This window comes from Chelonoidis abingdonii, chromosome 24 (genome assembly GCF_003597395.2).
Source record: "Chelonoidis abingdonii isolate Lonesome George chromosome 24, CheloAbing_2.0, whole genome shotgun sequence".
Classification (NCBI taxonomy): Eukaryota; Metazoa; Chordata; order Testudines; family Testudinidae; genus Chelonoidis; species Chelonoidis abingdonii.
This window is the reverse complement of record NC_133792.1, coordinates 8,042,920-8,062,424: the sequence shown is the minus strand read 5'-3', so window position 1 is coordinate 8,062,424 and position 19,505 is coordinate 8,042,920. Positions and strand designations below refer to the sequence as shown.

The following is a 19,505-nucleotide window of genomic DNA, read 5'->3' as shown; positions in this document are numbered from 1 at the left end:
TGTTTTCTAAAGCTGACCCTGACAGCCTTTTTCCCAGCCTAAACTAATCAGGTCATCAAATTCACATATTGTTTCAGATGGACCAAAACTGCATTTTTCAGCAAAAAAACTATTTGTTTAAAACAAACAAACAAAACAGTCACTCAGCTCTCCTTGTAACAGACACTGGGGAATCTGCAGAAAAATCCCCTGTCTAGTCAGTTACAGCCTCTTTCCCAAATGCCTATCTGTCCTGAGCAGGCCCCTGCACTCACTCATCCAGCCCCACTCCCTCTGCAGGGTAACGCGTCATGTGGGCACCCAAGCAATGGAATTGACTGTATTCTACTGGTTATCGCCCAGTCAGCCACTTTATCCAACCCTTTCCTTGGGTTTTGCAGCTGGTTTAGAGTCAACCTTTCCAGCTGGGATGTGGGGGAAGGTTGGCTCAGTCAGAGCCTGAACAGCACAACTGGCTCTGGACATATTTTGCCTCACTGCAGACAGCAGCAGGTCTGGACTTTCAAAAGCTTTAAAAATTCCACTGGGGACTGGCTCTTGCAAGGCAGAGATAATCCCATCCCCCGAAAATGAATGGTGCAGGGACCCTTTCCAAGCGGCCTGCGGAGTCCCAGCCTGGCTCTGATCCAATCCTGGAGTCCTAGGTTGTGTCAGCTGGCTCTTTTATTTAGGTTGACATTTCCCCTGCTCCAATTTCTCATACCCCCGGCTTTACATTGCGCAGATTCCCCACCTGCCACACTGACGACACACTCGGCATGTGAGGCCGTTTGGAACCATCACTTTGCCATCGTGTCGTCTGCAGCCCCGAGCCAAGGCATGACTGAATCTGGAGTCACGTTAACAGGCGACGGTTCACTGGGAACACAACTCCAGCTGCTGCTTTGAACTGTCCCTGCCTGCCAGTCAGCAGCAAAATAACTCGGGAAACCCAGTTAGCAGGCGTTCATGGACAAGGCAAGAAAGGGAGCCTCCCTCTTTCTTGGAGAGTGAGGAAAGGGGATTGGATCTCAGCCAGGAACCTTGGAAAAGCCATGGCTGTGTCTGAGACAGGCTTTGAGGATTTCATTAGCAAAACAGATGCGTCATTATGCACATCATGGCAAATAATCATCAAACCAGACAAGTGTAGCGTCGGAAGGGACTCAAGAGATTATCTTGTCCATCATCCTATACTGGGGCAGGTTTAAATAAACCTAGACCATCCCTGACAAGTCTTTGTCCAACCTGTTCTTGGAAACCTCCAGTGATGGGGATTCCATAACCTGCCTTGGAAGCCTATCCTGGAGTTTAACTACCCTTATAGTTTGAAAGTTTTCCCCTAACATCTAACCTAAATATCCCTTGCTACCAACTAAGCTGCTCTCTTCTTGTCTTACCCTCGGTGGACAAGGAGAGCAATTGATCGCTTTATAACAATCTTTTGCGTATTCAAACACTTAGGTGCCCACTCACCCTTCTCTTTCGCAAACATGCCCCTTTCTTTCAACCTTTAATAATAAATATCCCAAATGCCATCCAGTTCTTACACAGCACTCTTCATCGACAGAGCTCAGAGTGCTGTACAGAGGTGGTCACCAGCATTATGCCCATTTTTACAGATGGGGAACCTGAGTAACAGAGAGAAGTGACTTGCCCAAGGCCACACAGCCATCTAATGGCAGAGCTGAGAATAGAACTGAGGTCTCCTGACTCTTAGTCCCATGCTCTAGCCACTAGGCCACAATCCCTCCCAAATGACCAGATCAGAGTGTGATCTCAGTCCAGGATGAAAATAATGATTGCTAGGCCAATATCAAAGCACTGAAGTTGCCATTCTGAGGTGGGCGGGATCTCTCCATCACACATGAACCATCTGTGTAGCACGGTAGCCTGGATTCGCTGAAAATTATTTTCTTCCTCCAACCACTACATTTCAAAGCTGTGAAGCATTAGCCTGGTGGGATAGCTCAGTGGTTTGAGCAGTGGCCTGCTAAACCCAGAGTTGTGAGTTCAATCCTTGAGGGGGCCACTTAGGGAACTGGGGCAAAAATCTGTTTGGGGATTGGCCCTGCTTTGAGCAGGGGGTTGGACTAGATGACCTCCTGAGGTCCCTTCCAACCCTGATATTCTATTAATCATGGGCATGTAGACTCATAAGAGGCTTCCCAAGTGGAGAACAGGGGCCTGCCTCACAATGCCAACTGACATGTGGGCAGACAGACCAAACTCAAATATCTGTATCTCCCAAGGGATTCTCTCTTCTGCCTCTAAGTGATGAACTAGTCATGGCTTGAGGCTTTTAGACTATGTCTACACTAGGAGGTCGGGGTGTGGTTCCCCTGCTCGCGTACAGATACTCGCACTAGTTCTCATCAAGCTAGCATGAGTATAAATTGTAAGGTGGGAGCAGCAAGGAAGGCCTGGCTGAGCTGTCCTGAGTACCAAACCGGTTCATACCCAGCACGTACCTCCACTGTTGCCACCTGTGCTACACTGCTGTTTATACGCATGCTAGCTTCATAAGATCTAGTGTGAGGACGTGCGCACAAGCAGGGGAATCACACCCCTAGCTCCTAGTGTAGACGTGGCCTTAGAACAACAGCTCCGCAGTACATCCTGGTGGCAAACACTTCCTCCCTTCAAACAATTTCCAACCCAAACAGAGTGTATGGGGGGAGTAATCCCATTTCTCTGAGGGGGACTCTGCTCTGTGAACAGTAGGAAAGAGCGCTAACATGCTGGCTACCGAGAACTATGTCGAAGGGGGGAGATGTCCAATCTCAGGCACAACCGGCAGGAGGATAATATCTAACACTCTAGGGCAAAACCAGGAGCACACCCTCCCTCTTAACGTAGAAAATCTGCCAAAGCAGCCTTCACCTTAGTGGATGTGAGACTAACACACAGATTCTATCCTGCCAACTCACCTGCATCAGTAAGTTGCAGTGGGCTCACTCTTCAATGGCCCAAGCAGGGGAAAAGGGTATCAGATGACCAACTCTTGTTTGGCACAAGTAGCAGAGATGCTACTTTGCGATCAGAGGGGCCCCACCTCAGATGTCAGCAGGGACAGACCCTTGGAGAACTTTGAGGGGACATGACCAGCTGGACCGGCCCTGCCTGCCACACTCCGGTTAACTAAAGACCCTGAGTCTTGTTGCATCACCAACCTTCTTCCCTCCTGTGATCTAAGAACCTCTTAATTCCAACTAGCAAGGGGGTTCCAGGAACATCTTGATTCTGGTCTGTATGTTCTGGTTCACCAAAGAATGTCATGTGAGGTCTTAAATGAAAGCCGGGGTCACACTGGTCATTGATATCGTTGTGAAATGTATATAGAGATACTGTGTAAGGAGTTACGTACGTATACGGAAAATATGATCTTACAGTCCATAACAAGGCATGAGTCAGCAGCAGAGGTGAAAAAACAGGTGTTCTGTCAGACAAGAGACGGTTATTCACCTCTCTCTCTGGCAGGATGCAACTTACACATGGCAAGCTAACATGATGGATTTACGTCAGCGAAGAGATGCAAAGTCAAAAGGGAAGCGCCACACAGGAAAACCAAGCCCCAGGTGGTTATCCCTTCTCTAAGGACAGACAATGAACTTTGTGGGGGGGTATAAGTAGAAGACAAAGACGACACCCCTCATCAGGTACATAGGAATAAATGGGCAGTGCATTTACATTTATGAACACTGGATCTCAGCCGACCTTGGCTGGAGAGCTGCAAAAGACATTGGGTGAGATAAACTGCAGACAGGTTAGCCTGTTCTTTAAGCTAAGCCTCTAGAAAGCATGTGATTTTGTTTTTTATGTAACCCTTTGTTTCCAATACCACTTGAATCTGGAATCTTTGATAATAAATTTACTTTTGTTTTCATTCTATCTAAGAGCGGTGATATTAAGCAAAATTCTGGAACAGAGCTGAATCTTACTGGCTGGTGTGTATACTGCTTATTGGGGGACAGTAGACCTGATATTTCTGTGAGCAGCCCAGGGTTGGATATCACGGAAAAACACTTCAAAGGGACTCTGGGACTGGGGTGCAGACTCCCAGTGAAGCACAAGCAAGACTCCTTCATGCTGGAGGCAGGGGGTAACAAGGTGACTCAGTCCCAGGCTCCCCGAGAGCCTTCACACCTGCCAACTAAATTTCTCTCATGGCTGGAGCTAGAGAAAAATGCATATGCATATGCAAAAGGCCACAGTTCTACTTTTTTACATAGGTACCTGTTAGTGCAGTGGATGGATATGTGGGTGCAATCCTGTGATTACTGGCAAAACACGCATAGCAGCTCTAGCATTAGCAGATAGCTTCATGCTCGTGACCTGGCTTGCCCAGGCAGTTACCCTTTGTACCCACCGCTAAGTATTCAACAGGCTCAGCTTCGCTGCCTGTCTTTGGAAACTCCAGCCCCCTAAATTTTGGGGTAGAGGAAGAAGAGAACTAAGATGGAACTTACTCATAATGTCGTCTCCTAGTGGTGACAAAGACCAAGGCAAGGGGGTTAATCCTGATCTGGAACAGCACGTGGCTACGATGACTGAGGATTGTCAAGAGGCTGGTTTCCTCCTTCAGAGAATACTTAAGTTTCAGCAACACGCTCAGATCATCTGCAAACCTAGGCGAGGGAAGCAAGCCACAGCATCCTGTAGCATCCAGTGTAATAAACAGAACATTCATCCATTCTATATAATTTGACGCACAAAAACCAAGTTAAAAGAACATTATGCAGATAGCAAAGTCAAGCACTGAAAAGTTATGAAATGCCAGAATTAAGGAAGCCATAGCACAGGCTTCAGTATGGGCAACACAGGCCCACTTGACCCCCGAGGTAGGTATTCGCTTGCGCAGCTGGCGCTGAAGCCCAAGCCGTGGATTCTTCTCCTCTATTTGCAGGGGGATGTCTACACAAGCCGCCATGCACAACCCCACTGGCAATGACAACGTACCCCAAGAAGCAGCGCTGAGGGAGGAACGAGGTTTTAAAAGACCAAATCACCAAGCGTGCAAGGAGTCCAACTATAAGAACCTCTGGGCAATCAGCCTACCTGTCCCCAAAAGCCTCCCGGGTGGGGATGCTGAGGGTGGAATACTGTCCAACCTCCAAGACGCTGCAGTTGGCTTTGTCATAACTGAGGGAAATATTGCTGAAGTCCCGGGCGGAAGAAGTCAGTTTGTCCAGTAAATTCACTTCATCTGCATGGGGGCGAAAAGGAAAGAGAGAGACACTAAATGTTTAATGCATCCTCCCACCAGAGGATGTATTAAACACCATCATTAGCCACTGGCAAGGTGCTCAGGAGTACAGGAGGCCATGGGAACATGGTCCCCCATGGCTAACAGCCCTTTGAAAGGGTTTTCAGAAGGAGAATGATCATGTCTAGGAACAGCTTGTGGCTGTAATCTTCCTGCCCGGAGAAGTGTCACTGAGCTGTAAGAATCACAGAAATAGAGTCTCAGCCAAAGACGTGCTTATTCCAGACTGACCTCTGAATTTAGGGAGCTAAAAGAACTCAAAACACTGCCAGGTGGATTAAACAGTATAATTTATAGTATAGTCCCCATTCAATCTCCCTGTTCCCCACCCTCTGACTGCCCTGCCCCCTATCCACCCCACCACCCTTGACCACCACCCCCAACTCCCCTGCCCTCTATCCAACCCCTCCTGCTCCCTGCCCCCTCTGCAAGACCCCTGCCACCCAGAGCATTGCGGTGCAGTGAGCTTAGGCTGCGGCCGCGGGGTAGGGCGACGGCAGGGGAGGGGCCAGGAGACGGCCTCCTGGGCCAAGAGCTCAGGGGCTGGGCAGGAGAGTCCCATGGGCCAGATGTGTCCCGTGGGCTGCAGTTTGACTACCTCTGGCCTAGTGTGACCAGATGTTCCAATTTTATACAAATGGTCCTGGTTTTTGGGTCTTTTTCTTATACAGGCTCCTATTACCCCCACCCCCATCCYAATTTTTCACACTTGCTGTCTGGTCACCCTAGCTCCACCCAGCTTTCTTTCCTGGGTGCTGGCTGGTGAGTCTTGCCCACATGCTTAGGGTTTAGCTGATCGCCATATATGGGGTCGGGAAGGAATTTTCCTCCAGGGCAGATTGGCAGAGGCCCTGGAGATTTTTCGCCTTCCTCTGCAGTATGGGGCACAGGTCACTTGCTGGAGGATTCTCTGCAGCTTGAGGTCTTCAAACTACAATTTGAGGACTTCAATAACTCAGACATAGGTTAGGGGTTTGTTACAGGAGTGGATAGGTGAGATTCTGTGGCCTGCATTGTGCAGGAGGTCAGACTAGATGATCCTAATGGTCCCTTCTGACCTTAAAGTCTGAGTCTATAAGCAAAAGGTATCTATTGGAGCAAAGGGTTTGCGTTAACTGCCTTTCTCCTCGTTGCCCTATGAAGCTTTGCACTGCATCGTCCATAAGGATACCACTATATACCCAGGCATGTCTGGAAACTAGCTCTCCCTCTGGTTCCCTCAGTCTAACATGGCCCCCGCCATTCCCACAGCAGGTTTTTCATATCCCAGAAAGGAATGACACCTGTCGCTTTGCAGGCGATTATACGAGAAGTGTGAGGATCTCAGTCATTTCTGTGATTGACTGTCATGGCTGGAGAACGGCCACACCCCTTTTGCCAGGTCAGAGGAAATCTCTCCAGTGGCACTGAACCGCTACCTGGAAATTACAATTGATGAAAAAAAGGTTCCTCTCAAAAAGCTTGTATCCCAAGTGCTGCAAAAGGAGCCAGGAAAATGTCCAAGCAAGAGGTGAGGAAAGGTTTCTGCAACATCAGCGAGACCAGCAGCACTCCTGCAGGACCCACCAGCAGGCAGAGAGAAGGAAGGACCATAGCCAGCCGTCAGTACAGCATGCTTGGCGGTAAGGCAGTTTCCCAGGGAGAGCAGATCGCGCTTCAGACGGAATGCACACAAGGGACGACAAAGGTTGAGGCACAGCAGCCCTTTGCTCTGGGAGTGGGAACAAGCACCAGACAACTGGATTCCACGGGCAAAGCAACTGCAGCTGTGTCGCGGCCAGAACATTGAGAGCTTGCCCGGCCGGCACGCGTGTGCACATATGCAGACTGTCCCGTCCTGTCCTTTCCACAGCAAGGACAGTGGCCTTGGGCAAGCCACCCTTGTGACTTCAGGAAAGAGTTAATTGCTACTGCCAAGAAGAGCAGCAAAAGCCAGGGCACTCTGCAGTGAGACCTCGCCATCCCGGGCCCGGTCGCTTAATCTAGGCTGTGGACAAAAATGTTGGCTTCAGACCTGAATAGTCTCACTTCTTGAACCAATCCTGGGTGGTTTGTATAAATATGGGTCCAGTTCCCAATAATCTGGACTCTGCATGAATTCTACCCAGTCATTTTAATGCAGGCAGCGAGGCAACCAATGTCGTTCTGTGAGCAGGAAGGTTAACAACAGTTTGAGCAAAACATTTGCAATGCCAGCAGCCAGCGAGCTGAAAAGGGGAAGGTTCAGCCCTGCGGCTGGGGCACGAAAGGCAACATCAACTCCAGTGTGGTTACACTGGATTTCTATGTCCCCAGGAAGCAACAGCAACCACATGGTAATATGGAGCCCAAGAAGAGCCAGATTCCCTCATCCCCATGAACAATTAAGAGTGGGCCAAGGCTACCACATCGATAATGGAAATGCATTTGAAACGACATTTGGAATGAAGCTCACGAAGTTCTCTGAACTTTAAAAAACAGTGGGTCTCAGCCTTTTCTAAACCATGACCCCGCATTGCAAGAGCAAAAGCTTTCAGGGTCCCCCTCCCTCCCCATCTAACCATAAAGGAAAGGGAGGATGGTCACGACCCCCTGAAGTCTGTTCACAACCCCCAGGTTGAGAATCCATGCTTTAAATCAAAGAGGATCAGCAAAGTAGAAGTCAGACTGGAAAGGAAGACAGAGAAAATACAATCAGAGGGTAAGCAGTGCCCTAGGAATCTTCTGTGCTAGCGCTGTTTGTGCATACCACTAGGAATCCAGTCGTTGAATTCCTAATGAGCCTGGGTATTTCTGCCAGTTCAGATCTCAAAAACGATCACATTCAGCAGTGACCAGCATTCTGGTTGGTCTACGATTAGATGGTGCATGTAAGAGATTCAACTCCAGCTCCTGATGAAGGGCATTGATAGGGGAGCACACACAGACACACCGTCAGTGATGTAACTGCTCGAGAAGACTTCAGTCTCCAGTGATGTCCATCCGGCACCAGCATTTACAAAAAAGGCCTATATGAGAAGTAGCCCCAATGCTGACAGACAGCAGGACCCCAAATTACTTGTAAATCATCTGGTCTGCCCCCATGGTTACAGAATTAAGATGATCACCGATGACACTCACAGATTAGATACCCCAGTGTTTGCTACAGGTGGCTTCTCTTGCTGGTGGCGCGGTTACAAATACAGCCAATCAAGACCGTGAAATACGCCAGCTGTGAAATCATGTAGCCAAACCGTCAGCTACAGAACTGACCAGCTCCATAGAAACCCCCAGCCCCCACTCAAGCTGAGCAATGGCTGCAGATGGAAATTAAGTCATCCTGCTCTTATCTTACCATGTTTAACAGTCATATAATGGTAGTGCTTAGAGGCACTGACTGAGATTGGGGCCCCACTGTGCAGGTGCTGCGCATACTCATAGTGAGAGGGAGTCCCAGCCCCAAAGAGGTTACAGTCGAAAGAGATATGACAGACAGAGGGCAGGAGGAGAAAGAGGCAAAGTGACTTCCCCAAGATCACACAGCAAGTCAATGGCAGAGACAGGAATAGACTACAAGTCTCTTTACTCACAGTCCAAGTGTCTCTATCCACCATCACCCCATTGCAATCCATACAGCAGATTCAGTAACACAGGCTCTAGCAGCCAAAACTCGGAGCTATTGATGAGCACGGCCTAGCTCAGTGCTTTGGAAAGAAATCTGGGACACCCTGGTTATGAACGGCACTGGCTAAAGCCAAACGATGTTCTGTGCCAACTGCAGTCATGGTGCCCAATTCAGACACGACTTACACCAGTCTAAGGTATGAGTAGCTCCATAGAAGTCAAAAGTTATGCTGGCATAAGTAAGATGAGAACCAGGCCATCCGTACAGATAAACGTGCACATGTTCAACTCTCAGCTCAAGGAGCATCCATCTGTCTGTGGGTTTTACACTGACACCCATCACCGCAGCATCTGAGCTTCATCCATGTGCAATCAACGTGTTGTTCAGCCTCACCTTTGCAGGGCAAATGGGTTTGCTCTTGTAGCCAGGAACTTTCTTTGCCGCACAGAATCACAGATGGAAAAGACCAGTGCTGTCTGCCCTCTCTGATATTTCCAGAGTGCATGCCTGCATAGCCAAGTCCTTTCTCTTCCCTCACCTTGTCCTGGAGGGTGTCTCAGGGTCTCTCCCCTTCATTTTCTTGTTCCTCTCTTTCCAGTCAATGCTTTCTCCCACCCACCTGCAGACCTATTGGATGTTCTATAGGAATGTGTGCGCATCAGCTGTATAGTTTAAAGAAGGGTCCCTGGGGTCTGGTGCTTATCAGCAGCTGCAGCTCTTCTCAGACCACTGGGGCTGAACCTTCTAATAAACACAGCTTGTCCAGCCCCAAATAAATCAGCAATGGGAATATCAGGGCAGCTTATGCAGCGTGGTCTCTTGCAGGGTTTGGTTCTGTTTTGCAGAGATGCGGATTTCAAATGTTAAAGGATTTCCCTTCTTAGAATGCCCCAGACTCAAGCTTTGTCTTCACTGCTCTTATCTCCCGGTCAAATCCTGAAGTGACTGCCACCAGGTAGCTATGCAAGGTCAGAAGGACACCCCTCCCCACTGGGGGTTGACTTTACCTTGATGTGAACCTGCAGAGCCTTGTATCCACTGTGGTTGTTACAATGGGAGAACCAAGGTGTGTGTTCGTTCCTCCGCAGTCAACTTGCACCTTTTCTTAGCAGTGCATACAAAGCCTCAGTACCTCACGCCTATTGCTTTTCAAAAGCCCCTAACCAGGGCCGGCTCCAGATTTTTGCTGCCCCAAGCAAAAAAATTTTCCTGTGTTGCCCCTCCTCAGCCCTGCCCCAACTCCGCCCCTTCCTCAAATCCCCAACCCCGCCTCCTCCTCCGGGCACGCCACATTTTCCTTCCTACCCCTCCCTCCCAGGCTTGGAGAAGCGCGGCGGCGGCGCCCTTGGGGGAGCAGGCGGCAGTGGAGCGGAAGTGAGCTGAGGGGGGGAGCGGTTCCTCTGCCCCACCCACGGTTACTTCCCGCGGCCCTCCCCGTGCCCTTCGCTGCCACAGCTCAGGGCCAGCTCCCCGCTTTTTGTGCCCCAAGCAAAAAAAATAAAAAAAAGAGCCAGAGAGCCACCCCTTGGAAAGTGCTGCCTCAAGCACATGCTTGGAGCGCTGGTGTCTAGAGCTGGCCCTGCCCCTAACGGGAAGGGGCAAGATGGCCTGACCGAACATCAATGTTCACACTTTAGATCTGCAAGCGGCAGTACCCTGCTTACCCTGGAGCATCAACCTCAGCCTGTTCCTCGCCAAGGCGACAGATACATCAGTACGCCACCTTTCTCGAGGTACCATCTTCTTCTCTCCATTTCACAAAGAAGGAATAACGAAAGCAAGTCTCTAACCCTTACAGCTGCGAAGAAAACCTCCGGGACATGAGCCAACTGCATCGGTTGCAGCAGCGTCTGCAGAGAGTCTGACACAAGGACAAAGCCTTTCCAAAGTGACAAGTGATTTTGGGTGTCCCCCTTGAGATGCCTTAAAGGAGCTGGATTTGCAGATGGTGGGTGCTCGGCTTTTTCTGAACACCAGGCTACTTTTAAGGCATCTCAAATCGGGCACCGATATGTCCATACTGCAGAGTTACCCAGGCTCTTACCTGGGCTGTAGCCTTAACCCCCTACCATCCACACAGAAAAGCCTCTAACGTGGTTTTGGAAGGGCTTTAAGCCCAGATAAACTGACCCAGCTTGGGGGGAAAGAGGGGGTTAAAGCCTGGGCTCCACTTTAAGTTGGGCAGGAACCCACCCACCTTGCAGTGAGGATGCAGGCTAAGGATACAGTGAGAAGATCCATGCCCGGAGTTCAGTCGGCTGCTGTGCTCGGGGCAGGGTGGGGGGGAGGCAGGTCCCCAGGGGGCATCCCAGGGTGACAGCCTGGCTTGGAGGCAAGACCCAGCAGCAGCCCGGCTGGGGAGCCAGGAGCTTTCTTGTCAATTTAAGTGCTCCAGCTCACACCAAGGAGGAAGAGGTGGTGTTATTTCAGGAATCAAAGGCCACCGAAGCCGCGGGGGGGAGGGGAATCACCCCAGGACACAGCATTTCTGCCTCTGGGATCTCTGTGACCATATCCCTTGTTTCTGCCTTGACCTGCATGACACATGACAGGAAATAACCCACTACCGGCCAGGAGGCTGGGAAAAGGTAATCATCTCAGACAATACCCCGCTGGGCCCACCTGGCATAAACGCGCTGGATTTTCATGGAGCCAGTCATCCAATAGGTGGGAGGGCATGGACAATCTTACTTGATTACTTGACAGCGGGAGCCCTGCCCGTACCAGCTGCAATCGCTTGGCAGACATCTAGTCTCTGCTTTCACTTCAATTCCCACTGTAGATGAGGTGTGAGATTTATTCTAGGGCAGATGAACACCCTAGGGCACGCTGCAGCCTGTCAGGATATGTACACAAGGTACAGATCTGCTGCTTTGGCGAATAACAAGCCAATTGAGCAGAAAGCTGTTTTGATTCAGTTCACATGCCGTAATGTAACAGTTCCGCTGTCAGTCTCCTCAAAGGGCTTGTCGAGGGTGCATAGCCCAGTGGGAGGATTCGGGATCTGCAGGGGAGACTCGTGGCTTTTGCCCAGCTCTCAATGTGAATAGATAAAGTGAAGGGGGAGTGTGTCAGTGCAGTTCCCAATGGGCACGAGTCCGCAGCACCCCCCTACCCCCCACTAATCGATCTCCTCCTTGGCAGCTTCAGAAGAGGGGCTGTGGACCGGGCGCACCCTACAGGATGAATTTTCTTCTCACACTTAGGCCCCAATTCAAGAAAGCACATATATGCTTAACTTTAACCACATATTTACAGGCTTCCCTGCTTTTCTGAATAGGCGTATGTGCTTAACTTGAAGCAAACACTCATATCCCAAAATAAGCACAGGCCCCTATCCTGGAAAGCACTTAAGCACATAGTTAAAGCTAAGTACTTGCTTAAATGCTTTCCTGAACACGGACCCTAGAGACGTCCATCCCCCCCAGGGTTGGGACTCAGCATCACAGCAGGAGAGTGTGGTCATAATACCAGTACTGTAGGGATAGCTCAGTGGTTTCAGCATTGGCCTGCTCAACCCAAGGTTGTGAGTTTAATCCTTGAGGTAGGGACCTAGGGCAAAATCAGTATTGGCCCTGCTAGTGAAGGCAGGGGGCTGGCCTTGATGACCTTTCAGGGTCCCTTCCAGCTCTATAAGAGAGGTATATCTCCATTTATTATTAGCAGCTCTGCGTACACAGAGAGGGCACCGTTCTTTGCACTCCTTTCACTGGCCTTAAAAACCAGCAGTTAACCAAAAAAAAAAAAAAAAGCATTAACAAGATCCCTTTAAAACTAGATTCAGCCAAAGCACCCGTCACCAAAAAGGGAGCCCAGATACATTCCAGAGTGTGGAAGACCAGAATGTACCACATGGTCCCGTGCTGATCGGAGGGGGAGGAGGGGCAGTACACCAAATAGTCGTGCAAGAGTACAACTTGTCTGCAGAAACCACAGTCGCACCAGCACCCAATCGTGGTGACACCATCTGTGTGTTCAAAGTGCATATAGCAGGGATCCCGCACTGGAGGAGGTGAGGATGCAGAGACTGAAATGAGGGAGAAAATAATAAAAAAATATCCATTAACCTGAAGGCAAGAAATTAAAGGCAAGAAATTTTGGTACCCAAGATACATCTTTGTATTTGGCTGAGATCAGCACTTGGAAACCATGGCGACAGGCAGTATAGAAATACTGACACCTTTACTGCCTCCCCACCCTTGGCTAGCTGAACTGATGTTTAATAAATGACATCTCAGTCCCAGAGACACCAGCTTTCATTAGAGGTGAGCAGGGGGATCCAAACTAGTTTTTCACCTCCCCTAGGCACAGATGCTGCCCTTCTGCATTAACTTCACACTGCAGCACTTCTCCATATGAGCAGCAGGTTTCCATTAATTTATTTAAACCCAGCCGCATCTGGCTAGTTTCTGCTCTGTCAAGATAAGCCAGCAGGCCTCAGCAACCCACTTGAGCGGGCAGAGAAGAGACTTGTGCTACAAGACAGAACAAACAAGATCCTCTCATGCGGCTTAAACAAGCCACCGCTCTCGGCACTGACATCTCTATTGTGAAGCACTGGCTCTGCAGAGGAGATTGTGGCATGGCAAGCTCACGTAAGCAGCCTTTGTGATGTGTTCAACCCAGCCGAACTGGGCGACTTCTGCTCCTGAGATGAACCCAGGGAAATGCTACTTCTCCCGCTCACCTTTGCTACTTTGGAGTTACAAGGACATTAAGAGACTCGGAACAGTTTTCAAAATATCTCTCTTCCACTGTAGTTCAGAACCTGCTGGAAGTTTGAAACAGACCCATTACCTCTGGAAGGGATACTGAGACTCCTGAGTCAGGGCTTATGCTAATCTTTAACTATTAGTGAGCAGGGTGAGACCTTCATCGGAGGCAGGTTATCCCACATCTGCCTCCTGCAGAGTTTCTTGCATCTTCCCCTGAATCAGCGCATGCTCACTAGAGCTGGGATGAATAACGGGGTTTTCAGTTTGGTGGCGACATCAGAAAAAATCCAAACAATTAGGTTTCAGGTCAACCTGAAACTACAATTATTCGCTTCTATTCTGTGAAAAGGAAAACCAAAAATTTTCTGATTTGGGCCAAACAAAACTTTTAATTCAACCCAAAACAAAACTTCTCATTTTCTGGGTTTTGCGGGTTGTGGTTTTTGTTTGTAAAAGTAGCTACAATTCTAAATGAAACATCTTTTTGACATGAAAAGACTAAATGTTTCGTCCTAAAAACATTTTGAGGCTTGGAGTTTTTCTCCAGTCTTATTCAGCTGAAACTATTTGCCAAATTTGACCCGAATTCACAAATATTTTCGTTCTACTGAAAAATGCATTTTTCGGCAAATATTCTATTCGCCCGAGAAAAAATGTGCCCAAATCGAGTGCCAGCTGCTATGGGAGACAGGATACTGGACTGGATGGACCACAGGCCTGAGCCATCCTGGCAGTTCCTATGACAGATAAATGGAATGAACCATGGTCCTATTCACATACAGCCAGAATGGCCATTAGTGGGGAGGGAGCCCAGGACTTCCAGCACCAAAAGCACAAGCCCCTGCTCCTTAAATAAAGGAGGCAACACTCAGCTCTAAGTAAGACGCAGGCTGTTCCAGCCACCGGGGCCAAACACCGGGAGGGAAAAGGGAGAGGTCCATAGACAGCCCCTGCAATTGCCATAAGAGCAGGTGGGAAACCTTTCCTTACATTGATATCATGCTGAAGGAGGATTTTTCCCATCTATTTTGGTTTCCTATGAAGTGAAGCATCCGTTTTAGAGACTTACCCTGCGCTGCATTTCCCAGCACAAGGAGCAGAAGGGGAATTTTACCACCAGATAGTCTGGTTCTCAGGGTGGCTCAGTTTCCCCACCTGGAAAATGAGGATCATCACACTCACTCACCCATGAGCTTGGAGCCCTGCAGATGAAAGAGCACTCGAGAAGGGGGAATTAGAAGAGGTCGCACACATTCTAGACTTATTAGCTGCAACAGATTTAACTAAACAATAAGAGAGTAGCCCCTCGCTTGGCCCTTAGGCACAGCTGAAAAGGACATGAGTTCCTGAAGCCTAGCACTGAGGCGTCTCCTCTCAGTCCAGTCCTCTCCCAGAAGTTCCCCAGCCAGGGCTCAGTTCTGCAGCACGGCTTGTTGGGGTCACCACTCCTCGTTCTTCTATGTCAAGGCATCAGCTTCCGTGCATTTCCTGCCAGTACGCGGCTCCCCTCACCTTGCAACAGCCTCCTTCCACATCCTTTTGCTAGTGCCTAAGCATCCCGTACCGCAGGAGGATCACCATGCTGCCCTCTGCAGAGCGATGACCATTCAGCCAATCCATCACACTGGGCTTCTCTGAATCAGTGCAAGACTGAGCATCCATTTCCCACCAGGCTGACGATGGGCAGCTGCACCACCACCATTAACACAGGTCTCCCACTTGCAAGTGCTTTCCTTTCCAGAGGCGTGCTCTTGGCTAGCAAGGTGCACGTCCCATTCCACGCTGGAGGAAATGTTCCCTGGGAACTGCTGTGACAAAGGAGCACAGGGCTAGCGCACCTTGCAGAAATTTACTCCAGAAGCATCCCAGAACTGAGTCTATACCTTCATTCCCCTTGCTGTACTTCAGAAAGGAGAGGTAAGGTTCCCACTTCACTCCAAGCACATTCGCTCATTTCAAAGCACTTTTTGGGCACATTCAGTATGGAAAATCCTCTGTAAACTGGTGTCTACTCTGCATTCTTCACCTTCAAATCAAAAGGACAAGAGAAGGTTCTCTCATCACTTCAGAGAAGATTCTTAGAGATCAACGTTCACTGCCAAATTTAACTTGCCTCTGGGTGGCTAAGGCAACAGAGAAACCTTTCAAGCCAGCTTTGGGCCAGGGAGACTTGTACATAGGCCTACATTAGCAGGAGCAAGCACAGGCCAACGAGACTGCAGCCAAGAATGTGTCATCTCCATCTTCTGTTTATCGGTGGCACCAAGCGCATTTTAGGAGGACCAGTTCCAAGCTGGTCATAGAGAAGCCAATGAATAGCATCCTGTTCAAATCCAAATATGCCTATAAACACCCATTACAGATGCACCTTAGCTCACTGTTTAATCATACCAAATTAATCTATTACAAGGCCTGGAGTTGCACAAAAAAAGAAGCTGCCGATGAGATGCCAGATGGAAACAATGATATTTAAACAAGGAATACAAGAGCTGAGACATTTTGCTTTAGTGCAATCAATTTCCAGCACATCCTGTAGGCCCCGCTGAGATGTACTGGTGGGAGGAGGTGGGTCAATCTCACAAAACCCAGCCACGGGATTTGAAAACAGGCCATTTGAAAACAGTCAGGTGTTTTCGGACACAAGTTTTGGGGTGTGATCGCTAATTGCAAAAGGGTCAGAGGTGGTAATATGGTGCACAGTAGCATCATGTTATACATGAGAGGTGGCAACACTTTTGGACAGGCAGCAAAACTTGTACAGCAAAGTACCCCTCTGTGCGGGTCACATTGCTGAGAGACGGCAGGGGAAGCCTGCATGAATTGCTCTGTGTCTGTGGATAAACACTCATCTTCCGTGTCCAGGTTGTGCATCCAGCACCTTCACCAGTGCTCATTTCACACAGCAGGGCTGTCCTTAACATAGGCTTCTGTACTTTAAGGGATAGTATCACCTTAAAAGATGACCAATATTTTAAAAAAAGTTTAAAGCAGCATCATGTCCTACCTCTGCCTGTATCCTCCTGGTTTGGTTTTACAAACATAATATTGAATTTTAAAATGAAGTTACTGACAAACTGGGTTAAAACAAAATAGAGAACAATATTCCACTCCCTCCTCAAATTCTTTCACTTGTAAATAAACTTGCACCCTAACGCTGTGAATGTTAAGCACACAAATCAAATTATGTAAAACTTTCCTAAGAGCAGGCCTGAAGAAGAGCTCTGTGTAGCTTGAAAACTTGTCTCTTTCACCAGATGGTCCAATGAAAGAGGTAACAAGCATTTAGAGAGATAAGGTGGGTGAGGTTAAGTTAGAGATGATCTGAAATTTTCCAGTAAAACACTTTTCCATCAGCAAATGCCACTTTGCTGAGATCAAAACTTTCCAGAATAATGCGTCAGTGTAGAGAAAATTTCATTTGGAAAGAAAACATTTCGATAAGGTCAAAATAATCCATTGGGGGTGGAACAGTTTGAGTTTCCTTTTAAGGTGAATTTTTGTTTTGAAATTTATTTGATACTATATTACAAATATTACAAATTATAAATATAAGATTATAATTTAAAAAGTCAAAATTGTAGCAAAATGTTTCAATTAGCCTGAAATAATCAAATTTTATTTCATAGGAAATTTTGTTTTCATTCTGATTTGGAATGAAAATAAATTTTGAAATGTCTGACCATCCCACCTGGAACAGAAATCCTGAGTTTTGCTCAGCTCTAGCTTAAGTGCTTGCAAGACCAAGCCCTCAGGTGTTAATGCATGCATCTGAAGAAGTGGGCTGTAGCCCATGAAGGCTTATGCTCAAATAAATTTGTTAGTCTCTAAGGCGCCACAAGTACTCCTGTTCTTTTTGTGGATACAGACTAATATGGCTGCTACTCTGAAACCTGTAATTATAACGACAGTTCTCCTTCACCCCAGAAGAGAGTTATTTTTATATGTGAACATCAGCTTATCATAGAATATCAGGGTTGGAAGGGACCTCAGGAAATCATCTAGTTCAACCCCCTGCTCAAAGCAGGACCCATCCTCAAACAGATTTTTGTCCCAGATCCCTAAATGGCTCCCCTAAGGATTGAACTCACAAGCCTGGGTTTAGCAGGCCCATGCTCAAATCACTGAGCTATCCCTCCCTGCTAAAAACAGACACTTTCAAACACACTTCTCTAGTTACAAACTATAGACATGATCCCTGGATCTCCGGAGACGTGGGTTCGTATCCAACCCCGATAGCTTATCCATATTTCCACAGCCATACTGTTTTGACTGTTGTGCTTTTAACCAGGATTTGAATCCAGACAACCCTATGTCAGTGCACAAAGTTTATACTTTCTCTGATTTGTTTATGTTCTTTCCAAGAAAGCCAAGCTAGGAATACTGGACTGAAAGGGAAACATAAGCAGAATGTCAGGAGACATTTCCTGAGAGCAAAATCTATTAGACTGAAACTATTAGTTTCCCAAGGGAAGTGTTGGAGGCACCACTGCTTGCATAATTTAAATAACCAGCCTGGACAAAACACTGGAGAATGAGCTATAAGAAACAGTTCAATCCTAGGCTGGGCAGGGGAACAGACTGGATGACCTAACAGGTCTTTTCCATCTCTAATTTCCATGATTACCCTGTGAAAATATCCTGCAGAGAGTCTGTTTAGCATCACAAGCCTTGTGCTTTAGTAATGTTTACAGACTGTAAATTAGAGACATTTGTAGATCACAACTGTGGTTTCCGATCTTTGGTCAAAACCAATAAACCAGATCAAACCCCTTGGAAGCAAATGCTTGTGATGAGGGCGCTATGAATAGGTTTTGGTTTGGTTGGCAAGTGAGAATGGTTACAGCACCAAATTAGCATGCACAACCGAGAGCTGAACAGTTAACCAAAACGGGCACCCCGAAACCTCTCTTCTCCCCTTGACTTGTTACAACCCCAATTCCTCCCACCCTTGCCCCATCCAGGACATTCTTGTGGTGAAGGCACTAGTTGTGGACTCAGGAATAGAGTTTGGAGGTGGGGAATATCTTGGCAAATAGAATTTTGGCTACAAAATGCGTTTTGGGGGAAGAGGGAGGCAAAACATTTCAGGAATTCAGGTTGAATGTGACAAATAGTTTCAGCCAAAAAAATCCCGGGAAGTTTTTTGAAATAGTCAAAAATTTTTGTTTTGACCATTTCAAAATGTTTCATTCTGACTTTCTCTTTTCAACTTTTCATTTTTTTTAAACCAAGCATTCTCTCTCTCTCTCTCTCTCTCTTACACACACACACAGTATAAAACACCCAAAATTACCAAAGAAACAAAAACTTTAAAAAAACCCAACAACCTCATTTTGAGATGAATGAAACATTCTGGTTGATCTAAAATGATTTTTCCCCAAGTTTCTCAGTTCACCAAAAACCCTCTAAAAATTGGACTTGGTTCAAATCAAACGGGATATTCTCCCACCGCAGTTTGACCCTCATACTGAAAAATCTAGTATTTGCTTAGCTCTACTCACTCAGAGGATTGAAATTCATTTCCTGGCTCTGCCACAGCCTGGGTGTGTTACGTTGGGCAAATCACCTGACCTCCTTGCACCTCAGTTCCTTCATCTATAGAGGGAGGACAATAATCCTTGCTTTATCTGCCTTGTCTATTCAGATTGTTAAGATATTTGGGGCAGGGTCCGTCTCTTACTATTTGTTTGTACACCACCTAGCACAATGGGCTCTGATCTCAGATGGGGCCTCTGGATCTTGCCATGATACAGATATGGCCATTTATAAAAATGGGGTATTTGTAGTAGGGTGTAGTAGAACATCCGGTCAAAAAGGGGACCTGACAGCATCCGGTCAGCTCTACTGACCGGACACCCAAAGTCAGGTTATGGTGAGCGGAGCGGGGGGGGAGGTGCTGGGTCATTACCAGCACCAGCCACTACTCAGCCAGGTCTGCCTCCTACTTGCATCGAGCAGCTGC

At 47.8% G+C, this 19,505-nt stretch overlaps 1 protein-coding gene across 1 annotated transcript in view; it reads right to left on the bottom strand.

Annotated features, from left to right (window-relative positions):
• The window catches only part of LOC116835220 (uncharacterized), a 249,478-nt gene that overhangs the window by 170,187 nt on the left and 59,786 nt on the right, over nucleotides 1–19,505 (bottom strand). Inside the window, exons 2-3 of the mRNA XM_075060693.1 lie at nucleotides 5,038–5,185; nucleotides 4,449–4,607 (exon numbers count right to left, since the gene is read on the bottom strand). Coding sequence (XP_074916794.1) covers nucleotides 4,449–4,607; nucleotides 5,038–5,185 — 307 coding nt within the window. The remainder of the gene's footprint in view (nucleotides 1–4,448; nucleotides 4,608–5,037; nucleotides 5,186–19,505) is intronic.